Genomic DNA, 15,739 nt, shown 5'->3' with positions numbered 1-15,739 from the left:
GGTGTTTGTGGGAAACGGAGGCTTCCGTCCGCGAGGCGGGCGAGGACTCGTTGCGTTTGTGTTTCGCGTCTGTTTGCGTGTCCGATGGAGGCGGCCGCGCCGCAGTACCCGTTTGAGCAGCCGGGGGGCGTCCACGTCCAGCTTGCAGCGCCGCTCGATCCTGTGGGTGGCGCCGTCCTCGCTGGCGTGCTCGTCCATCACGTCGCTGCCCACGAACATGGGGATGAGCGGGCATGTCGGGAACCGCCGCTCGTACGCCTGGGAGAGGAGGAGAGCAGAAAGACAACCGGTCAGACAGCGCAACCTCCTCACCTGCTGGGCCACGCCCGAGAGACCAGCAGCTTCAGCAACCCCACTGCACCTGAGAGACCTGCAGCTTCAGTAACTCCACTGCACCTGAGAGATCTGCAGCATCAGTAACTCCACTGCACCTCAGAGACCTGCAGCTTCAGTAACTCCACTGCACCTGAGAGACCAGCAGCTTCAGTAACTCCACTGCACCTCAGAGACCTGCAGCTTCAGTAACTCCACTGCACCTCAGAGACCTGCAGCTTCAGTAACTCCACTGCACCTCAGAGACCTGCAGCTTCAGTAACTCCACTGCACCTGAGAGACCTGCAGCTTCAGTATCTCCACTGCACCTCAGAGACCAGCAGCTTCAGTAACTCCACTGCACCTGAGAGACCTGCAGCTTCAGTAACTCCACTGCACCTCAGAGACCTGCAGCTTCAGTAACTCCACTGCACCTGAGAGACCTGCAGCTTCAGTAACGCCACTGCACCTGAGAGACCTGCAGCTTCAGTAACGCCACTGCACCTGAGAGACCTGCAGCTTCAGTATCTCCACTGTAAGACACTCAGAGACCTGCAGCTTCAGTAACTCCACTGCACCTGAGAGACCTGCAGCTTCAGTAACCCCACTGCACCTGAGAGACCTGCAGCTTCAGTAACCCCACTGCACCTCAGAGACCTGCAGCTTCAGTAACTCCACTGCACCTGAGAGACCTGCAGCTTCAGTAACGCCACTGCACCTGAGAGACCTGCAGCTTCAGTAACTCCACTGCACCTCAGAGACCAGCAGCTTCAGTAACTCCACTGCACCTCAGAGACCAGCAGCTTCAGTATCTCCACTGCACCTGAGAGACCAGCAGCTTCAGTAACTCCACTGCACCTGAGAGACCTGCACCTTCAGTAACTCCACTGCACCTGAGAGACCTGCAGCTTCAGCAACCCCACTGCTCCTCAGAGACCAGCAGCTTCAGCAACCCCACTGCTCCTCAGAGACCAGCAGCTTCAGTAACTCCACTGCACCTGAGAGACCAGCAGCTTCAGTAACTCCACTGCACCTCAGAGACCTGCAGCTTCAGTAACTCCACTGCACCTGAGAGACCTGCAGCTTCAGTAACTCCACTGCACCTGAGAGACCAGCAGCTTCAGTAACTCCACTGCACCTGAGAGACCTGCAGCTTCAGTAACTCCACTGCACCTCAGAGACCAGCAGCTTCAGTAACTCCACTGCACCTGAGAGACCTGCAGCTTCAGTAACTCCACTGCACCTGAGAGACCTGCAGCTTCAGCAACCCCACTGTAAGACCCTCAGAGACCTGCAGCTTCAGTAACCCCACTGTAAGACCCTCAGAGACCTGCAGCTTCAGTAACTCCACTGCACCTCAGAGACCTGCAGCTTCAGTAACTCCACTGCACCTGAGAGACCTGCAGCTTCAGTAACTCCACTGCACCTCAGAGACCAGCAGCTTCAGTAACGCCACTGCACCTCAGAGACCAGCAGCTTCAGTAACTCCACTGCACCTCAGAGACCAGCAGCTTCAGTAACTCCACTGCACCTGAGAGACCTGCAGCTTCAGTAACTCCACTGCACCTCAGAGACCAGCAGCTTCAGTAACTCCACTGCACCTGAGAGACCAGCAGCTTCAGTAACTCCACTGCACCTGAGAGACCAGCAGCTTCAGTAACTCCACTGCACCTCAGAGACCTGCAGCTTCAGTAACTCCACTGCACCTGAGAGACCAGCAGCTTCAGTAACTCCACTGCACCTCAGAGACCAGCAGCTTCAGTAACTCCACTGCACCTCAGAGACCAGCAGCTTCAGTAACTCCACTGCGCCTGAGAGACCTGCAGCTTCAGTAACTCCACTGCACCTCAGAGACCAGCAGCTTCAGTAACGCCACTGCACCTGAGAGACCAGCAGCTTCAGTAACTCCACTGCACCTGAGAGACCTGCAGCTTCAGTAACTCCACTGCACCTCAGAGACCTGCAGCTTCAGTAACTCCACTGCACCTGAGAGACCTGCAGCTTCAGTAACGCCACTGCACCTGAGAGACCTGCAGCTTCAGTAACTCCACTGCACCTCAGAGACCTGCAGCTTCAGTAACTCCACTGTAAGACCCTCAGAGATCTGCAGCTTCAGTATCTCCACTGCGCCTGAGAGACCTGCAGCTTCAGTAACGTCACTGCACCTCAGAGACCAGCAGCTTCAGTAACTCCACTGTAAGACCCTCAGAGACCTGCAGCTTCAGTAACTCCACTGTAAGACCCTCAGAGACCTGCAGCTTCAGTAACTCCACTGTAAGACCCTCAGAGACCTGCAGCTTCAGTAACTCCACTGTAAGACCGTCAGAGACCTGCAGCTTCAGTAACGCCACTGCACCTCAGAGACCTGCAGCTTCAGTATCTCCACTGTAAGACCCTCAGAGATCTGCAGCTTCAGTATCTCCACTGTAAGACCCTCAGAGATCTGCAGCTTCAGTAACGCCACTGCACCTCAGAGACCTGCAGCTTCAGTAACTCCACTGTAAGACCTCAGAGACCTGCAGCTTCAGTAACTCCACTGTAAGACCCTCACAGAATAACAGCTTCAGTAACTCCACTGTAAGCACCTCAGACCTGCAGCTTCAGTAACTCCACTGTAAGACCCTCACAGAATAACAGCTTCGGTAACTCCACTGTAAGCACCTCAAACCTGCAGCTTCAGTAACTTCACTGAACGTAACTAAACAGCTTCAGTCAGATTCTAAACGCAGCCCAAAACCTGATGAATACGGCCATTAAACGCCATTTCAGAGAAAACGGCCTTTCCATGCACGATGACGTCACAATCGCACAGCAGGAACTCACGAGTGCTCGAGAAGAACCCGCTGTGCGCGCAGCTCGGAAACACCCGGCTTCGAAACAGAGCTTAGTCACGCCGAACTGCAGTGTTTGCGGATCTCATCTCCTGTTTGCGTGACGGCGAGAGCCAGCCTTTCTCCTAAACCTGGTGACACAGCGGGTCGACGGTGTCACACAGAGAGGAGCGAGGGGACAGCCCCACTCTGACTCCCACAGTGAGGAGCTCGACCGCACAGTGGGCTGTGCCTCCAGAACAGAAGCAGACACCAGCTTTTACTATTAAACCCCACTTCTGCACACACCACAGCACAGACAGTGCGACAGCATAGCTGACGCTAACAATCACAGCACTACAAGCTGATCGGTCAGTTAACATGTCCATATTTGGTTCTGCCGTTTACCTCACACAACCCAAGGGCCGGGGCTTTTGATGGCTATCTCTGTTGCTTCCTGGGGGGGGGGGGGGAAATAGCACAGTAGGCCACTGTACACACAGATCACGCTTACAAAATAAGAAACAGCATTTCTTTGAATACAGGAAGGACACTCAGACAGTGCATGAAGCGTTAAATTAGTGAGGGTGAGAGAGAGAGGGGGAGAGAGAGACAGAGAGAGAGAGAGAGAGACAGAGAGAGAGAGAGAGACAGAGAGAAAAATGCTGCAACGTGTCTGCTGAGCACAGCTCTGCTAACCAGGCTAACGCTGCGATATCGGTCAGACTCAGACTAACAGACTTTAATCAGGGTGAGCAGAACAGGCCGGTCTCTGGGGAGTAAACTATGCACCCGTACAGGAGCCCAAAGCTGGGGGAGCAGCAGGGTGAGCCCAAGCTCGCTCTCGGGAGATCTATGCCCCCAGAGCCCAAAGCGGGAGCACGCAGTGACAGCAGAACAGCCGGTCCTCCCGCGGTAAGTAAACAGCCCTGTACCAGGTAGCCCAAGCTGGGAGCAGCAGGGTGAATAACAGCCGAGTCTCTGGGGAGTAACACGTGACCGCAGGAGCCCACAAGCTGGGGTGACACAGAGGTACCGAACAGCACTGTTCTGGGGAGTAAACCACATCCCCGACCGGCCCAAAGCGGTGGGAGCAGGCCAGGGTCTGAGCAGAACAGGCCGGTTCTCCTTGAGTAAACTAGTGCTCCGTACAGGACCCAAAGCTGGGGACACAGGGTAGCAGAACCACATTTGGTCCATCCTGGACGAGAGTAGAACTATGCACTCCGCAGGAGCCCAAAAGCTGGTGCAACAGCAGGACAGCAAACAGGCTGTGTTCTGGAGTTAAACTAGCACCGTACAGGACCCCCGAAAGTTGGTGATCAGCAGGAAGAGACAGGCCGGTCTTGGAGTACTATGTCTTACAGAAGCCCAAAGCTGGGAGTAGCAGTTAGCAGAACAGGCCAAGTCCTAGAGTTACTTGTTCTCTGTACAGGAGCCCAAGCTGGGAGCACAGTGTGAGCAGAACATGGCCCGTCTCTGTGGAGTAAACCAATGCACCGTACAGGACCCAGTTGTGTGGGCAGCAGGTGGCAGAAAGGCCGTCCTGCGGGAGTAAACTATTGACCCAGCTACAGAGCCCAAAGCTGGGGGAGCAACAGTGAGCGAACAGGCCGGTCTCTGGGGAGTAAATCTATGCACCCGGCCGATCCTCAAAGCTGGAGAGCAGCAGGGTGGCAGAACAGCCGGTCGGAGATAAACTAGCACCCGTACAGGAACCCAAAGCTGGGAGCGCAGTCAGACAGGCCGGTCTCTGGGGAGTAAACTATGCACCCGTACAGGAGCCCAAAGCTGGGGGAGCAGCAGGGTGAGCCCCCAAGTCGCTTTCCCCGGAGTCATGTCCCCCAGAGCACATGAGAGGCACGGTGTTTACTGCTCACCTGACTCTGCACAGGTGAGCACACAGCTACGGGTCACCTGACCCTGCCAGGTAAGCACACAGCAACGGGTCACCTGACCCCGCCAGGTAAGCACGCAGCTGTCAGCAGACGGGCCCAAGGTCAATATTTAACACTGCGCAGTGCGGCCCTGGGGGCACCAGCGTGACCGCGGACCCCCCCCCCCCCCCCCCCCAGCGCCAGGCTGCGCTTCCGAACCAACACGAGGGTTTACTGTAACCAGCACATCCGTTTCGGGGGCAAACGGGGGCCCCCACATCCTGCCCCGAACCCGCCGCCACACAAACCGGTTTATATTTGGAGAGCCGGCCTCTCCGGGCGTCCCCTGACCAGGAAGAGGAAAGCACCCTGACACAAATGTTCTCCATCTGACGGTAAATGGAGGTCTGGACTTCCTCCAGCGCCGCGTTCCATGGTAGCGGGACACGGGTGCCCAGGAACTAGCCCACGTTACTTTTTGTGTTTTCCCCCACCTCCGTGGAAACGGAAAGGAGAACAAACGCGACTGACCAGCGGAACTAGAGAAAATAAGCTGTTCCCCATAAACCAGGAACCAGCACAAGTACAGACTGTTGTTGTTTTCTCAGTTTTTAAACTGAGAGTACAGACCGCTGTATGTTTATGATTTTTAAATGCAGAAACAGCACATGTACAGACTATTTAATGTTTATCGGTTTTAAACACAGAAATGGCACACATACACTGCAGGATGTTTTTTTTCCGTTTTAAATGCAGAAATGGCACAGACTGTTCTTGTTTCTCAGTTTTAAGTGGAGAAATGGCACACGTAGAGACTGTAGGATGTTTATCAGTTTTAAACGCAGAAATGGCACACGTACAGACTGTTGTTGTTTCTCAGTTTTAAGCGGAGAAATGGCACACATGCGGACTGCAGGATGTTTATCGGTTTTATTTATTTATTTTGGAGATCCCAGCTCACTCCTGTCCTGTCATCCATTAACTGCGCTGAACGGCCATAAAAATGCAAGCGCAGGCCTTTATTGCGCTTTCCGTGCTCAAAGGTTTCACCCCGCAGTTACGCCGCATATCTCATATCTATCAATCGGCCCTTTATCGCTCTATAATAGACTTCTGCGCAGTTTTATGCTTAAGCCAATGCTGGCAGAAGAGCCGGGCAGATAAATTACAGCACACCGCAGGGAGGAATAAACAACCCCATTACTGCACTGGTGATGCTGCATCCGGCGCTCGGCCCTCAGTGATGACACGCTGCGGACTGGCCCTCAGTGATGACACGTTGCTGAGTGGCACAGTGCTGAGAGATCAGTACCAGCATGGCCTCCAACCTGGTCTGTGTGATCAGCAGCACAGCACCTCACCACCCCCACACATCACATGTACCAAACTCACTAAATACACACACACACACACAGCATACACACACACACACACAGTCACACACACACATGCACACACACACACACACACACACAGCACACACACACAGTACACACACAGCGTGCACACACACACACACATCACACACACACCACACACACACACCCCAGCACACACACACACCACACACACACACACACACACACACACACACACACACACACCACACACACACACACACACAACACACACACACACACACACACACATCATGCACACACACACACACACTCACACACACACACACAACCACTCTCACACACACACACACACACACACACACCACACACACACAACCTACACACACACACACACAACACCACACACACACACACACACACACACACACTCACACACACACACACACTCACACACACACACACACACACACACACACACACACACACACACACACACACACACACAGGGCAGTGGAGAGCAGCTGATAGCTCTGAAGCCACGCTGCTTGTCATGCCCGCGCGCGTCACGCCAGCGCTAATTAAATCAGCTCCCATGAATCATTGCTCCCCGGCCGGGGCCTCTACGGGCCCGAGGCAGAGCAGCTCCACACGGGGCCCAGTGACCCCGCCATGCAGCTGCCCCCACGCCCGCCTGACGCAACGCCGTCATGGGCATGACGCAACCCGTAACTCCCCATCGATGCGGGCGGACGGCAGCGCAGCGCTGCATGGACAGCGGGAGCGGAGCCGGGCTCCCGGGTCTGCAGGACAGCCCGCCAGCTGCGGGGCGCCGAGCCGGAGAGAGGAACACAAACAGAGCGCTCCGGAAGCCAAGCGTGCGGCGCGCGGCGAAGAGCGGCCCCGTTTAGTCTGGCAGGAGGCCAGGTGACGGCGGGGAGGGGTGCGGCTGTGGGGGCGTACGAGGGGGGGGGGGGGGGGGGACCCGGGGAGCGCTCTGTATACGCTCCGCTCGCCTGGATCCCAGCCAATCGGCACCGCTCAAATCAGCGCCACGTCTCCTTCTGCGCCCGGCGACGGGGGAGAGAGGCCGAGGCGCGCGGGTTAAAGATGGCGGCTCAGCGACGCGGCGCCTGACATGGCCGGCTGTGGCGAGCGGCCGCTCTGCTCCTCTCAAACGGAGCTCTTGCGTTATTCACCAGCGGCTCGATAGTCACACGCTGTGCGTTCGCCAAGTTCTTGCCCTCTGCTTGGCGTGAAACACAAGAAACGGGCACGCGGAGGAACAGGGAGGAGGGGCCTGCGGGCGCTCCCCGCTGCACCAGCGACGCTCCGCGTGCCTGCGCTCGGAATCACAGCTGCATTCTGGGCCGGGTCTCCGGAGGCCGCCCCGCTGAGCCTCTAATCACGGCCAGGGAGGCTAAAGACAGGGTTTTGGGGGGGATTAGAGGCCCTGAGCACAGGAACCTGGCTGGGCGCTGCAGTGTGCTGCTGACGGGGGTGTTGTTAAGTCACAGCTGACAGGCAGTCTGCAACAACACAACCCACCAGAGCCGGCACTCAACGCGGGGCACCAGAGCGGGGCACCGGGCGCGGGGCACTCCGTGTGCGGTACAGGGCACTTGACCCGGGGTGCGGGGGCACTACCGTTTCCCAGCCTTATCGGGAGGTTCCGTAACAAGACTCCGAGCTTGCGGGAACAGAGCGTTATTTTTAAAATCTGGGATATCGGAGCCCGACGCTTCCTGCTGCGACCTCCGAACACAAAGCCCCGCAGTGTTCCCTGGCGGAACAGGAAGTTGCCTGTTCCCCAAACCTCTCGCCAGCCAGTGAAACCAAAAACCGCAGGCGCAACACGTCATCTGCCGCTTAGAAAGAAACAACGGTCACATCAGCCCTGCGTGTGACCCTCCCAGCCCAACGCTAGTCTTCTATTACACCTGACGTTTCCCCGTGAGCGGCCTATTCAAGGCGGACTTCAAAAGGCCTGATCAAATGTTTACTGGGAACACAAAGCCTGCGGAGACGCAGAGCTGCAGGCTTCCACGAACCGGGCCGCTGAGTGCTGGCAGGCGGCCACGGCGGCGGCCAATCACGCGCTGCGATACTGACGGGCTGACTCACCGGCGGTGCTCAGAAACGACGCGCTCGGGCCGGCCTCTGACGCCGGAGCTCCCGGGGGGGCGGGGTTTCGCGCCGAGGGGGTGACCGGTGGAGACGAGGCGCGCGGACGGAGACCGCCGGGCCGTTTGAGACCGCCTCTCTCTCCGCGCGGCTGCCGTGGGGACGGGGCGCCGCCGCCAGTCACGTGACCGCAGAGGCGCCGTCGGGCCGGACAGAGCCCAGCTCGGCCACCGGTTGGTGGGTTACAGGGCGCCATGGTTACCGTTAAAAGTGCGGAACAGCTCACTGACGCAGGGCAAACACGGAGCTCCTGCACCGGGCAGAGCCCAGCTCGGTTACCGGTTGGTTGGTTACCGGACGCCATGGTTACCAGGTTCAGTGAGGGAAAAGCTCGGCTGACGCAGGGCACACTCAGTCCTGCACGGCGGCAGACCCAGTAGGCACCGGGGTCAGGACGGAAGGCCAGGACAGGAGCAGCGAGGGAGAAGCCAGGCAGACGCAGAGGCAAGACATGGTAAGAGAGAGACAGAGACGAGAGAGAACAGAGAGCAGAGAAGAGAGACACGAGAGAGAGACGAGAGAGAGAGCACAGGAAGGAAGAGAGAGAGAGAGAGAGGAGAGAGAGACGAGAGAGAGAGAGAGAGAGAGACAGAGAGAGAGAGAGAGAGAGAGAGAGAGAGACAGGAGAGAGAGAGAGACAGAGAAGAGAGAGAGAGAAGAGAGAGAGAGAGAGTGCTCTGTGACCGCTACGTGGAGAAAATGGCGGTAAAAGAAGAAGTGCCCCGGGAGGGAGGGACGGGCGCGGGCGGGCTTTTGGGCGGGGGGCCCAGCGGGGCGCTCTCGCAGGGCTGTCCCGGGTCGGCACCCCGCCCGCTCCCCAGCCGCCAGCGGCTCGTTAAAAAAAAAGGCACAGCTCTGCATTTTTAAATCAGCGCCCCGAGCCGCGGCCGCGCCCCGCGCACTAATGCAGCCTCTCCTGGGGACAAATGCAAAGCAGTTGCCAGGTGCTGAGTTTCAGCCGGGCGTGGCAGCGCGGGCACGGGCGCGGGGCGCGGGCGGGGACGGGGGGAGGGCGCGCCCCTGAGCTCTACCCAAACCCTGAGAGTTTATCTGAGAGGGCGTGTGCCCGCGGGGGCTGTGTGCTGCAGCCTGCCGCTGCTGCTGCTGCTCTCTGAGCCAGCGGCCGCTCCACTCCTCATTTCACTTACGGGGAGGGAAGGAGGGGGAGAGAGATGGCGCTGAAAATGAAAAACACAGAGGAGCCAAAGGCATGCAGTGCTGCTCAGCCCCCCCCTCTCCCCCTCCCAGCCTAGCACATGACAGAGCCAGCTGTAGGGGTGGAGGGGGGGGGCAGCTCGGCTGAATAGCTGCCTGAATGTGCTGGAAAGTTACAGCTGTCCATGGTCGTACCCCCCTCTCACTCTCAGCTCTCACTGGGGGGCACCACGGGGGCAGCTCTGGGGGCAGCTCCGTCGGCGGGAGCGCTCGCTGGGGAGCGGGGGGGCCGGGGGTGCAGGGGGGGTTGGGTGCAGGGGGAGGCGGGGCCCAGGCGAGGGCCGGGGGGAACAGCGAGCACATCTGTCAGCCGTCGCACGCTCTGGCCCATCAAAACAGGAAGTGCGCCGCCGCCGTGCAGACGCACCGCTTCCTCAGAGGCTGCGGCTCTGCTGCTCCCTCAGCTCTGCTGCTCCCTCAGCTCTGCTCTTCCTCTATCTGCTACAGCTGGCTCTGTCATGTGCTAGGCTGGGAGGGGAGGGGAGGGGGCCCTGGGGAGAGGGGCGGGGGCTCTCTCAGCTGTTCCCCCATCTCTGCTGCTCCCTCAGCTCTGCTCTTCCTCAATCTGCTGTTCCCCCATCTCTGCTCTTCCTCTATCCCTGCTGCTCCTCCATCTCTGATCTTCCTCTATCCCTGCTGCTCCTCTGTCTCTGATCTTCCTCTATCCCTGCTGCTCCTCTGTCTCTGATCTTCCTCTATCCCTGCTGCTCCTCATTCTGCTCTCTATCCCTGCTGCCTCCTCTGATTTCCTCTATCCCTGCTGCTCTCATTCCTCTATCCTGCTGATCTCTCTGCTGCTCCTCTTTACAGTGGTCCAGTCAGCGCTTCATGTCCCGGCGTTCTGCAGCAGCACTGTGCTGCAGGATTCTGTGGGGGGGGGGGGGGGGGGGGGGTCACGTGTGCTCATGGTGCGAAAGCGCTACCCAACACCCTTACACTGTAAAAAACCGCTACTGCTCAAAACATGCCACAGCTTTACTGCACAGATGACTGTCCCCAACACGCTGCCTCAAAAGAGCTGACTGTTAGCAGGGCACCGCCATGCGCTCTGCTCCTGCTGACTGGCTGAGGCTAAGCATCCCAGCATGCACCCTGCTCCTGCTGACTGGCTGAGGCTAAGCATCCCACCATGCACCCTGCTCCTGCTGACTGGCTGAGGCTAAGCATCCCACCATGCACCCTGCTCCTGCTGACTGGCTGAGGCTAAGCATCCCACCATGCACCCTGCTCCTGCTGACTGGCTGAGGCTAAGCATCCCACCATGCACCCTGCTCCTGCTGACTGGCTGAGGCTAAGCATCCCACCATGCACCCTGTTCCTGCTGACTGGCTCAGGCTAAGCATCCACCATGCACCCTGCTCCTGCTGACTGGCTCAGGCTAAGCATCCCACCATGCACCCTGCTCCTGCTGACTGGCTAGGCTAAGCATCCCAGCATGCACCCTGCTCCTGCTGACTGGCTGAGGCTAAGCATCCCACATGCACCCTGCTCCTGCTGACTGGCTGAGGCTAAGCATCCCACCATGCACCCTGCTCCTGCTGACTGGCTGAGGCTAAGCATCCCACCATGCACCCTGCTCCTGCTGACTGGCTCAGGCTAAGCATCCCACCATGCACCCTGCTCCTGCTGACTGGCTCAGGCTAAGCATCCCACCATGCACCCTGCTCCTGCTGACTGGCTGAGGCTAAGCATCCCAGCATGCACCCTGCTCCTGCTGACTGGCTGAGGCTAAGCATCCCACCATGCACCCTGCTCCTGCTGACTGGCTGAAGGCTAAGCATTCCACCATGCACCCTGCTCCTGCTGAACGGCTGAGGCTAAGCATCCCACCATGCACCCTGCTCCTGCTGACTGGCTGAAGGTAAGCAGGTGTGGGACTGGTTAGTATTTGGATGGGAGACTTCCTGGGAAAACTAAGTTGCTGCTGGATTACTGCTAGTGGGCGTGCAGGGGGCGATCTTCCCTCTGGTCAAACAAACCCCAAAGCCCCAGTGCAGTGATGGGGACACTGTGCTGCAGGAGACGCGGTCTATCAGATGAGACTTTAAGTGAGATTTTGGCTTGAGCGTAGTCATTAACCCCATGACATTCTTTGCAAAGAGTAGGGGGTTCCCCGGTGGCCTGGCTAAAATCTCAACCTGCTACCTGATCATCCCCCCAGTTTCAGTGACTAAATGTTTTTTCAGTTCCCTCTCCACCTCAGCTTATTTGTGGCTTATGGCCGTTCTGGTGGCGGGCACGGTGGCATAGTGGTTAGCACTGCTGCCTCGCAAGGAGGAGGTTCCGGGTTCGAATCCGGGTCCGACCGGATCCTCTCTCTGCGCGGAGTTTGCATGTTCTCCCCGTGTTCGTGTGGGTTTACTCCGGGTACTCCGGTTTCCTCCCACACTCAAAGACGTGCATGTTAGGCGTGCTCCTGCGGTTGCTCTTGACCAAGACCACTGGCCTCAGAGCTGGAGGTGGTCCCCGGGCGCTGCACTGTGGCTGCCCACTGCTCCTAGGTAACTAAGGATGGGTCAAAATGCAGAGGACAAATGACCTCACGGGGTTCAATAAAAGTATACCTTATCTTATCTTAAGATGAGATAAGATATCTTAGCTGGCTGCCATGCGTGGCCCAGGTGGATGCTGCACGCTGGCGACGGTTGAGACGGGTTTCCCCCTCACCACGGGTGGGAGCGTGAGAAAAGCGCTACATAAACGCACAGCGAGGCGTCGCGCGCTCAGAAAAGGGAAGCGTGGCGTGCGGTTCAGTGCCAAGGCGAGGAACGCGGGGGGCCTGCGGCAGCACAGCCAGGCACAGGAGGCACAGCCAGGCACAGGAGGCACAGGCAGGCGCAGCGGCACAGGCAGGCACAGGACATGCCGCGTCCTGCCATGCGTGTGTGTGTGTGTGTGTGTGTGTGTGTGCGCACGGACACGCCGCATCCTGCCATGCGTGTGTGTGTGTGTGTGTGTGTGTGTGTGCGCACAGGGGCCGATTACGCAACACAAACACAGCAGACCTCTTTCCCGTGCGAAAATGAATTCTGACTCCATACCTGGAGTGGGGCTCGATGCGCGCGCTGAGCAGGGTGAAGGAGATTTCCACACCCAGCCCAGCGCCAGGAACCCCCGGCTCGCGCCTCCACCCTTTCACCTTTTTTAACTCGCGAAAAAGCGTCGGCTCAAAAAGCTCAGCGCAGCCCGACTCCGATCATCGCTCCTGACCGACGCTGGCGTCTGCGCGGGCCTCCCTTCCAGCCCGAGATTTACGGCGACGCGTCCGAGATTACACCCCCCCCGAAAAAACAGCTGACTGCTCGCCATCGCCCACTGGAGGGGCGAGCACGTGACAGGTTATACGAGGCTTGGAATCGGACACGGACTCTGGGGCTCGCGGCCATAAAACCAAGACCTGCTGAGAACAATTCATTACATTCCATTACATTACATTACAGGCATTTAGCAGACGCTCTTATCCAGAGCGACTTACACAACTTTTACATAGCATTTTACATTGTATCCATTTATACAGCTGGATATATACTGAAGCAATGCAGGTTAAGTACCTTGCTCAAGGGTACAACGGCAGCGTCCTACCCAGGAATCGAACCTGCGACCTTTCGGTTACAAGCCCAGTTCCTTACCCACTGTGCTACAATTCCAGCCTGGAACAGCTAACGTGGGCTGAGAACGGAGAGAAGGGGGGGGGGGGGGGGGGGGGGTGTCAGGATACGCGAGCCTCATCAACCCGATCAGCATCTGCTCACACAAACATCCCCGGGAGGAGAACGCGCGTCCGTGTTCAGGCAGAGCCGTGTTCAGGCAGGGCCGTGTTCAGGCAGGGCCGTGTTCAAGCAGAGCCGTGTTCAGGCAGGGCCGTGTTCAGGCAGGGCCGTGTTCAAGCAGAGCCGCGTTCAGGCAGAGCCGCGTTCAGGCAGAGCCGCGTTCAGGCAGGGCCGCGTTCAGGCAGAGCCGCGTTCAGGCAGAGCCGCGTTCAGGCAGACGCCGCGCTTCCAGGCAGAGCCGCGTCAGGCAGAAACCGCGTTCAGGCAGGCCCGCGTTCAGGCAGTGCCGCGTTCGGCGGGTCCCATTTCAGGCAGCCCGCTGTTCAGGCAGGCCGCGTTCAGGCAGGGCCGCGTTCAGGCAGGGCCGCGTTCAGGCAGGGCCGTGTTCAGGCAGAGCCGTGTTCAGGCAGGGCCGTGTTCAGGCAGAGCCGCGTTCAGGCAGGGCCGCGTTCAGGCAGGGCCGCGTTCAGGCAGGGCCGTGTTCAGGCAGGGCCGCCGTGTTCAGGCAGGGCCGTGTTCAGGCAGGGCCGTGTTCAGGCAGAGCCGTGTTCAGGCAGGACCGTGTTCCGGCAGAGCCGCGTTCAGGCAGGGCCGCGTTCAGGCAGGGCCGCGTTCAGGCAGAGCCGTGTTCAGGCAGAGCCGTGTTCAGGCGGAGCCGTGTTCAGGCAGGGCCGCGTTCAGGCGGAGCCGTGTTCAGGCAGGGCCGTGTTCAGGCAGAGCTGTCGCTACCCGACAGCACTCTACCAAAGAATCCGTGAGAGGGAAGGAAGGAATGAAGGGCGTGTACCGCACGGCCTCCTGGGAAGGGTAGCGCCAGCTCGCCGTACTGGTTAAACCAACTTACGTTCCCGATTTCAACGGTCTAAAACAACCCGACTTCTTCCGAGGAAGAAGATCAGCTCAACGGCGACTCGTGGGGCTTGTTACGCAAGAGAGACTTGTCCCCCTGGGGCTGTTCCTCTGCTCGTGATGTAGCCCATAACAGCTCGCTGCTCTTTCCACGAAAACAGACGCGCAGATAAAACACCGCCAGGTTTAAGTGCCGTTTTAAATATCTCTTGCACAATCTGTTTTTTTCTCGTGCAAGTCGGAAAGCAGGCTATGCTGTTGGCGTGTGCTATCAAGATGAGGTCAGCAAACCAAAGGCAAGCGAAACCGGTCTGCGTTAAGTGAGCCAAGTTGGGGTGCGCTTGCGTTTGCAAAAACAAATTCGGTGCAGTTACTGAAGGCAGCGATGCCGCGGGTCTTCCTTCGCTGGTTTGCACCTGGTCTTCCGAGAGGGTGGCGACATTAGCCGAAGGGCTAAGCCGGCATTGTCACAGCGGAAAGTTCTGGTACCGGGAGCCAGTTGGTCAGTCAGCACGGGCCCCAGTTATCCCAGCCAGCCTACACCCCCACCCCCCCCCCCCACCCCGGCACCATTCCCACAGCACAGGGAGCGGACAGCCCCGCGTTCCGACGCCTCCTGAACGCGCTGGAGAAAGAGGGTCGCTTTTTTAAACGGGAGCTCGTTCGCGGGGTTGAGGTTTTGCGGACGCAGCTGAGCGCGGGCCACAGAGCCAACGGGAGGGGACGTCGGCGAAAGAGAAGAAGACCGAGCTCGCCGACGTTCTCGGGTCCCGGGCGACGTTTTCGAACAGCGGGTAACTCTCCGCCGCCTGCCTCCGTTAGCGTACCCAGGACTGAGCGCGTTTACCCAGAAACCACCACCCATTACATTACAGGCATTCAGCAGACGCTCTTATCCAGAGCGACTTACACAACTTTTTTTTTTTTTTTTTTACATAGAATTTTTTACATTGTATCCACTTATACAGCTGGATGTATACTGGAGCAATTTCAGGTTAAGTACCTTGCTCAAGGGTACAACGGCAGTGTCCTTACCCGGGAATCGAACCTGCGACCTTTCGGTTACCTTTCGGTTTCTTTACCCACTGTGCTACACTCCGTCCTCTAAAGAGCACCCTCCCTAAAGAGCCTAAAGAGCACTCAGCCTAATAACGAGCCGGCTGGGTAAAGGAGCAGGGGGGGCAGGTCTGCAGGGCAAACTGCAGCCAAAGCATTCCTCCAACCCCCAATGATCTCGCAGCCGGGCGTTACTACCACACGCAGAGCGCAAGCAGAGTCTACGGCAGGGGTAGCCAACCCTGCTCCTGGAGATCTACCGTCCTGCAGGTTTTCATTTCAACCCTAGTTTGGCACACCCGACTCTA

General features: G+C 58.2%; 1 protein-coding gene across 1 annotated transcript in view; it reads right to left on the bottom strand.

The window, feature by feature from the left end:
• Positions 1 to 15,739, bottom strand: part of si:dkey-237i9.1 (SEC14-like protein 1) — a 38,512-nt gene that overhangs the window by 15,423 nt on the left and 7,350 nt on the right. Inside the window, 1 exon segment of the mRNA XM_064324320.1 lies at positions 109 to 258. Within this exon segment, the coding sequence (XP_064180390.1) occupies positions 109 to 258 (150 nt within the window).

The sequence above is a fragment of the Anguilla rostrata genome, chromosome 2 (genome assembly GCF_018555375.3).
Source record: "Anguilla rostrata isolate EN2019 chromosome 2, ASM1855537v3, whole genome shotgun sequence".
Classification (NCBI taxonomy): domain Eukaryota; kingdom Metazoa; phylum Chordata; class Actinopteri; order Anguilliformes; family Anguillidae; genus Anguilla; species Anguilla rostrata.
Note: the sequence above shows the minus strand (reverse complement) of the source record. Positions and strands in the feature narration are given on the sequence as shown.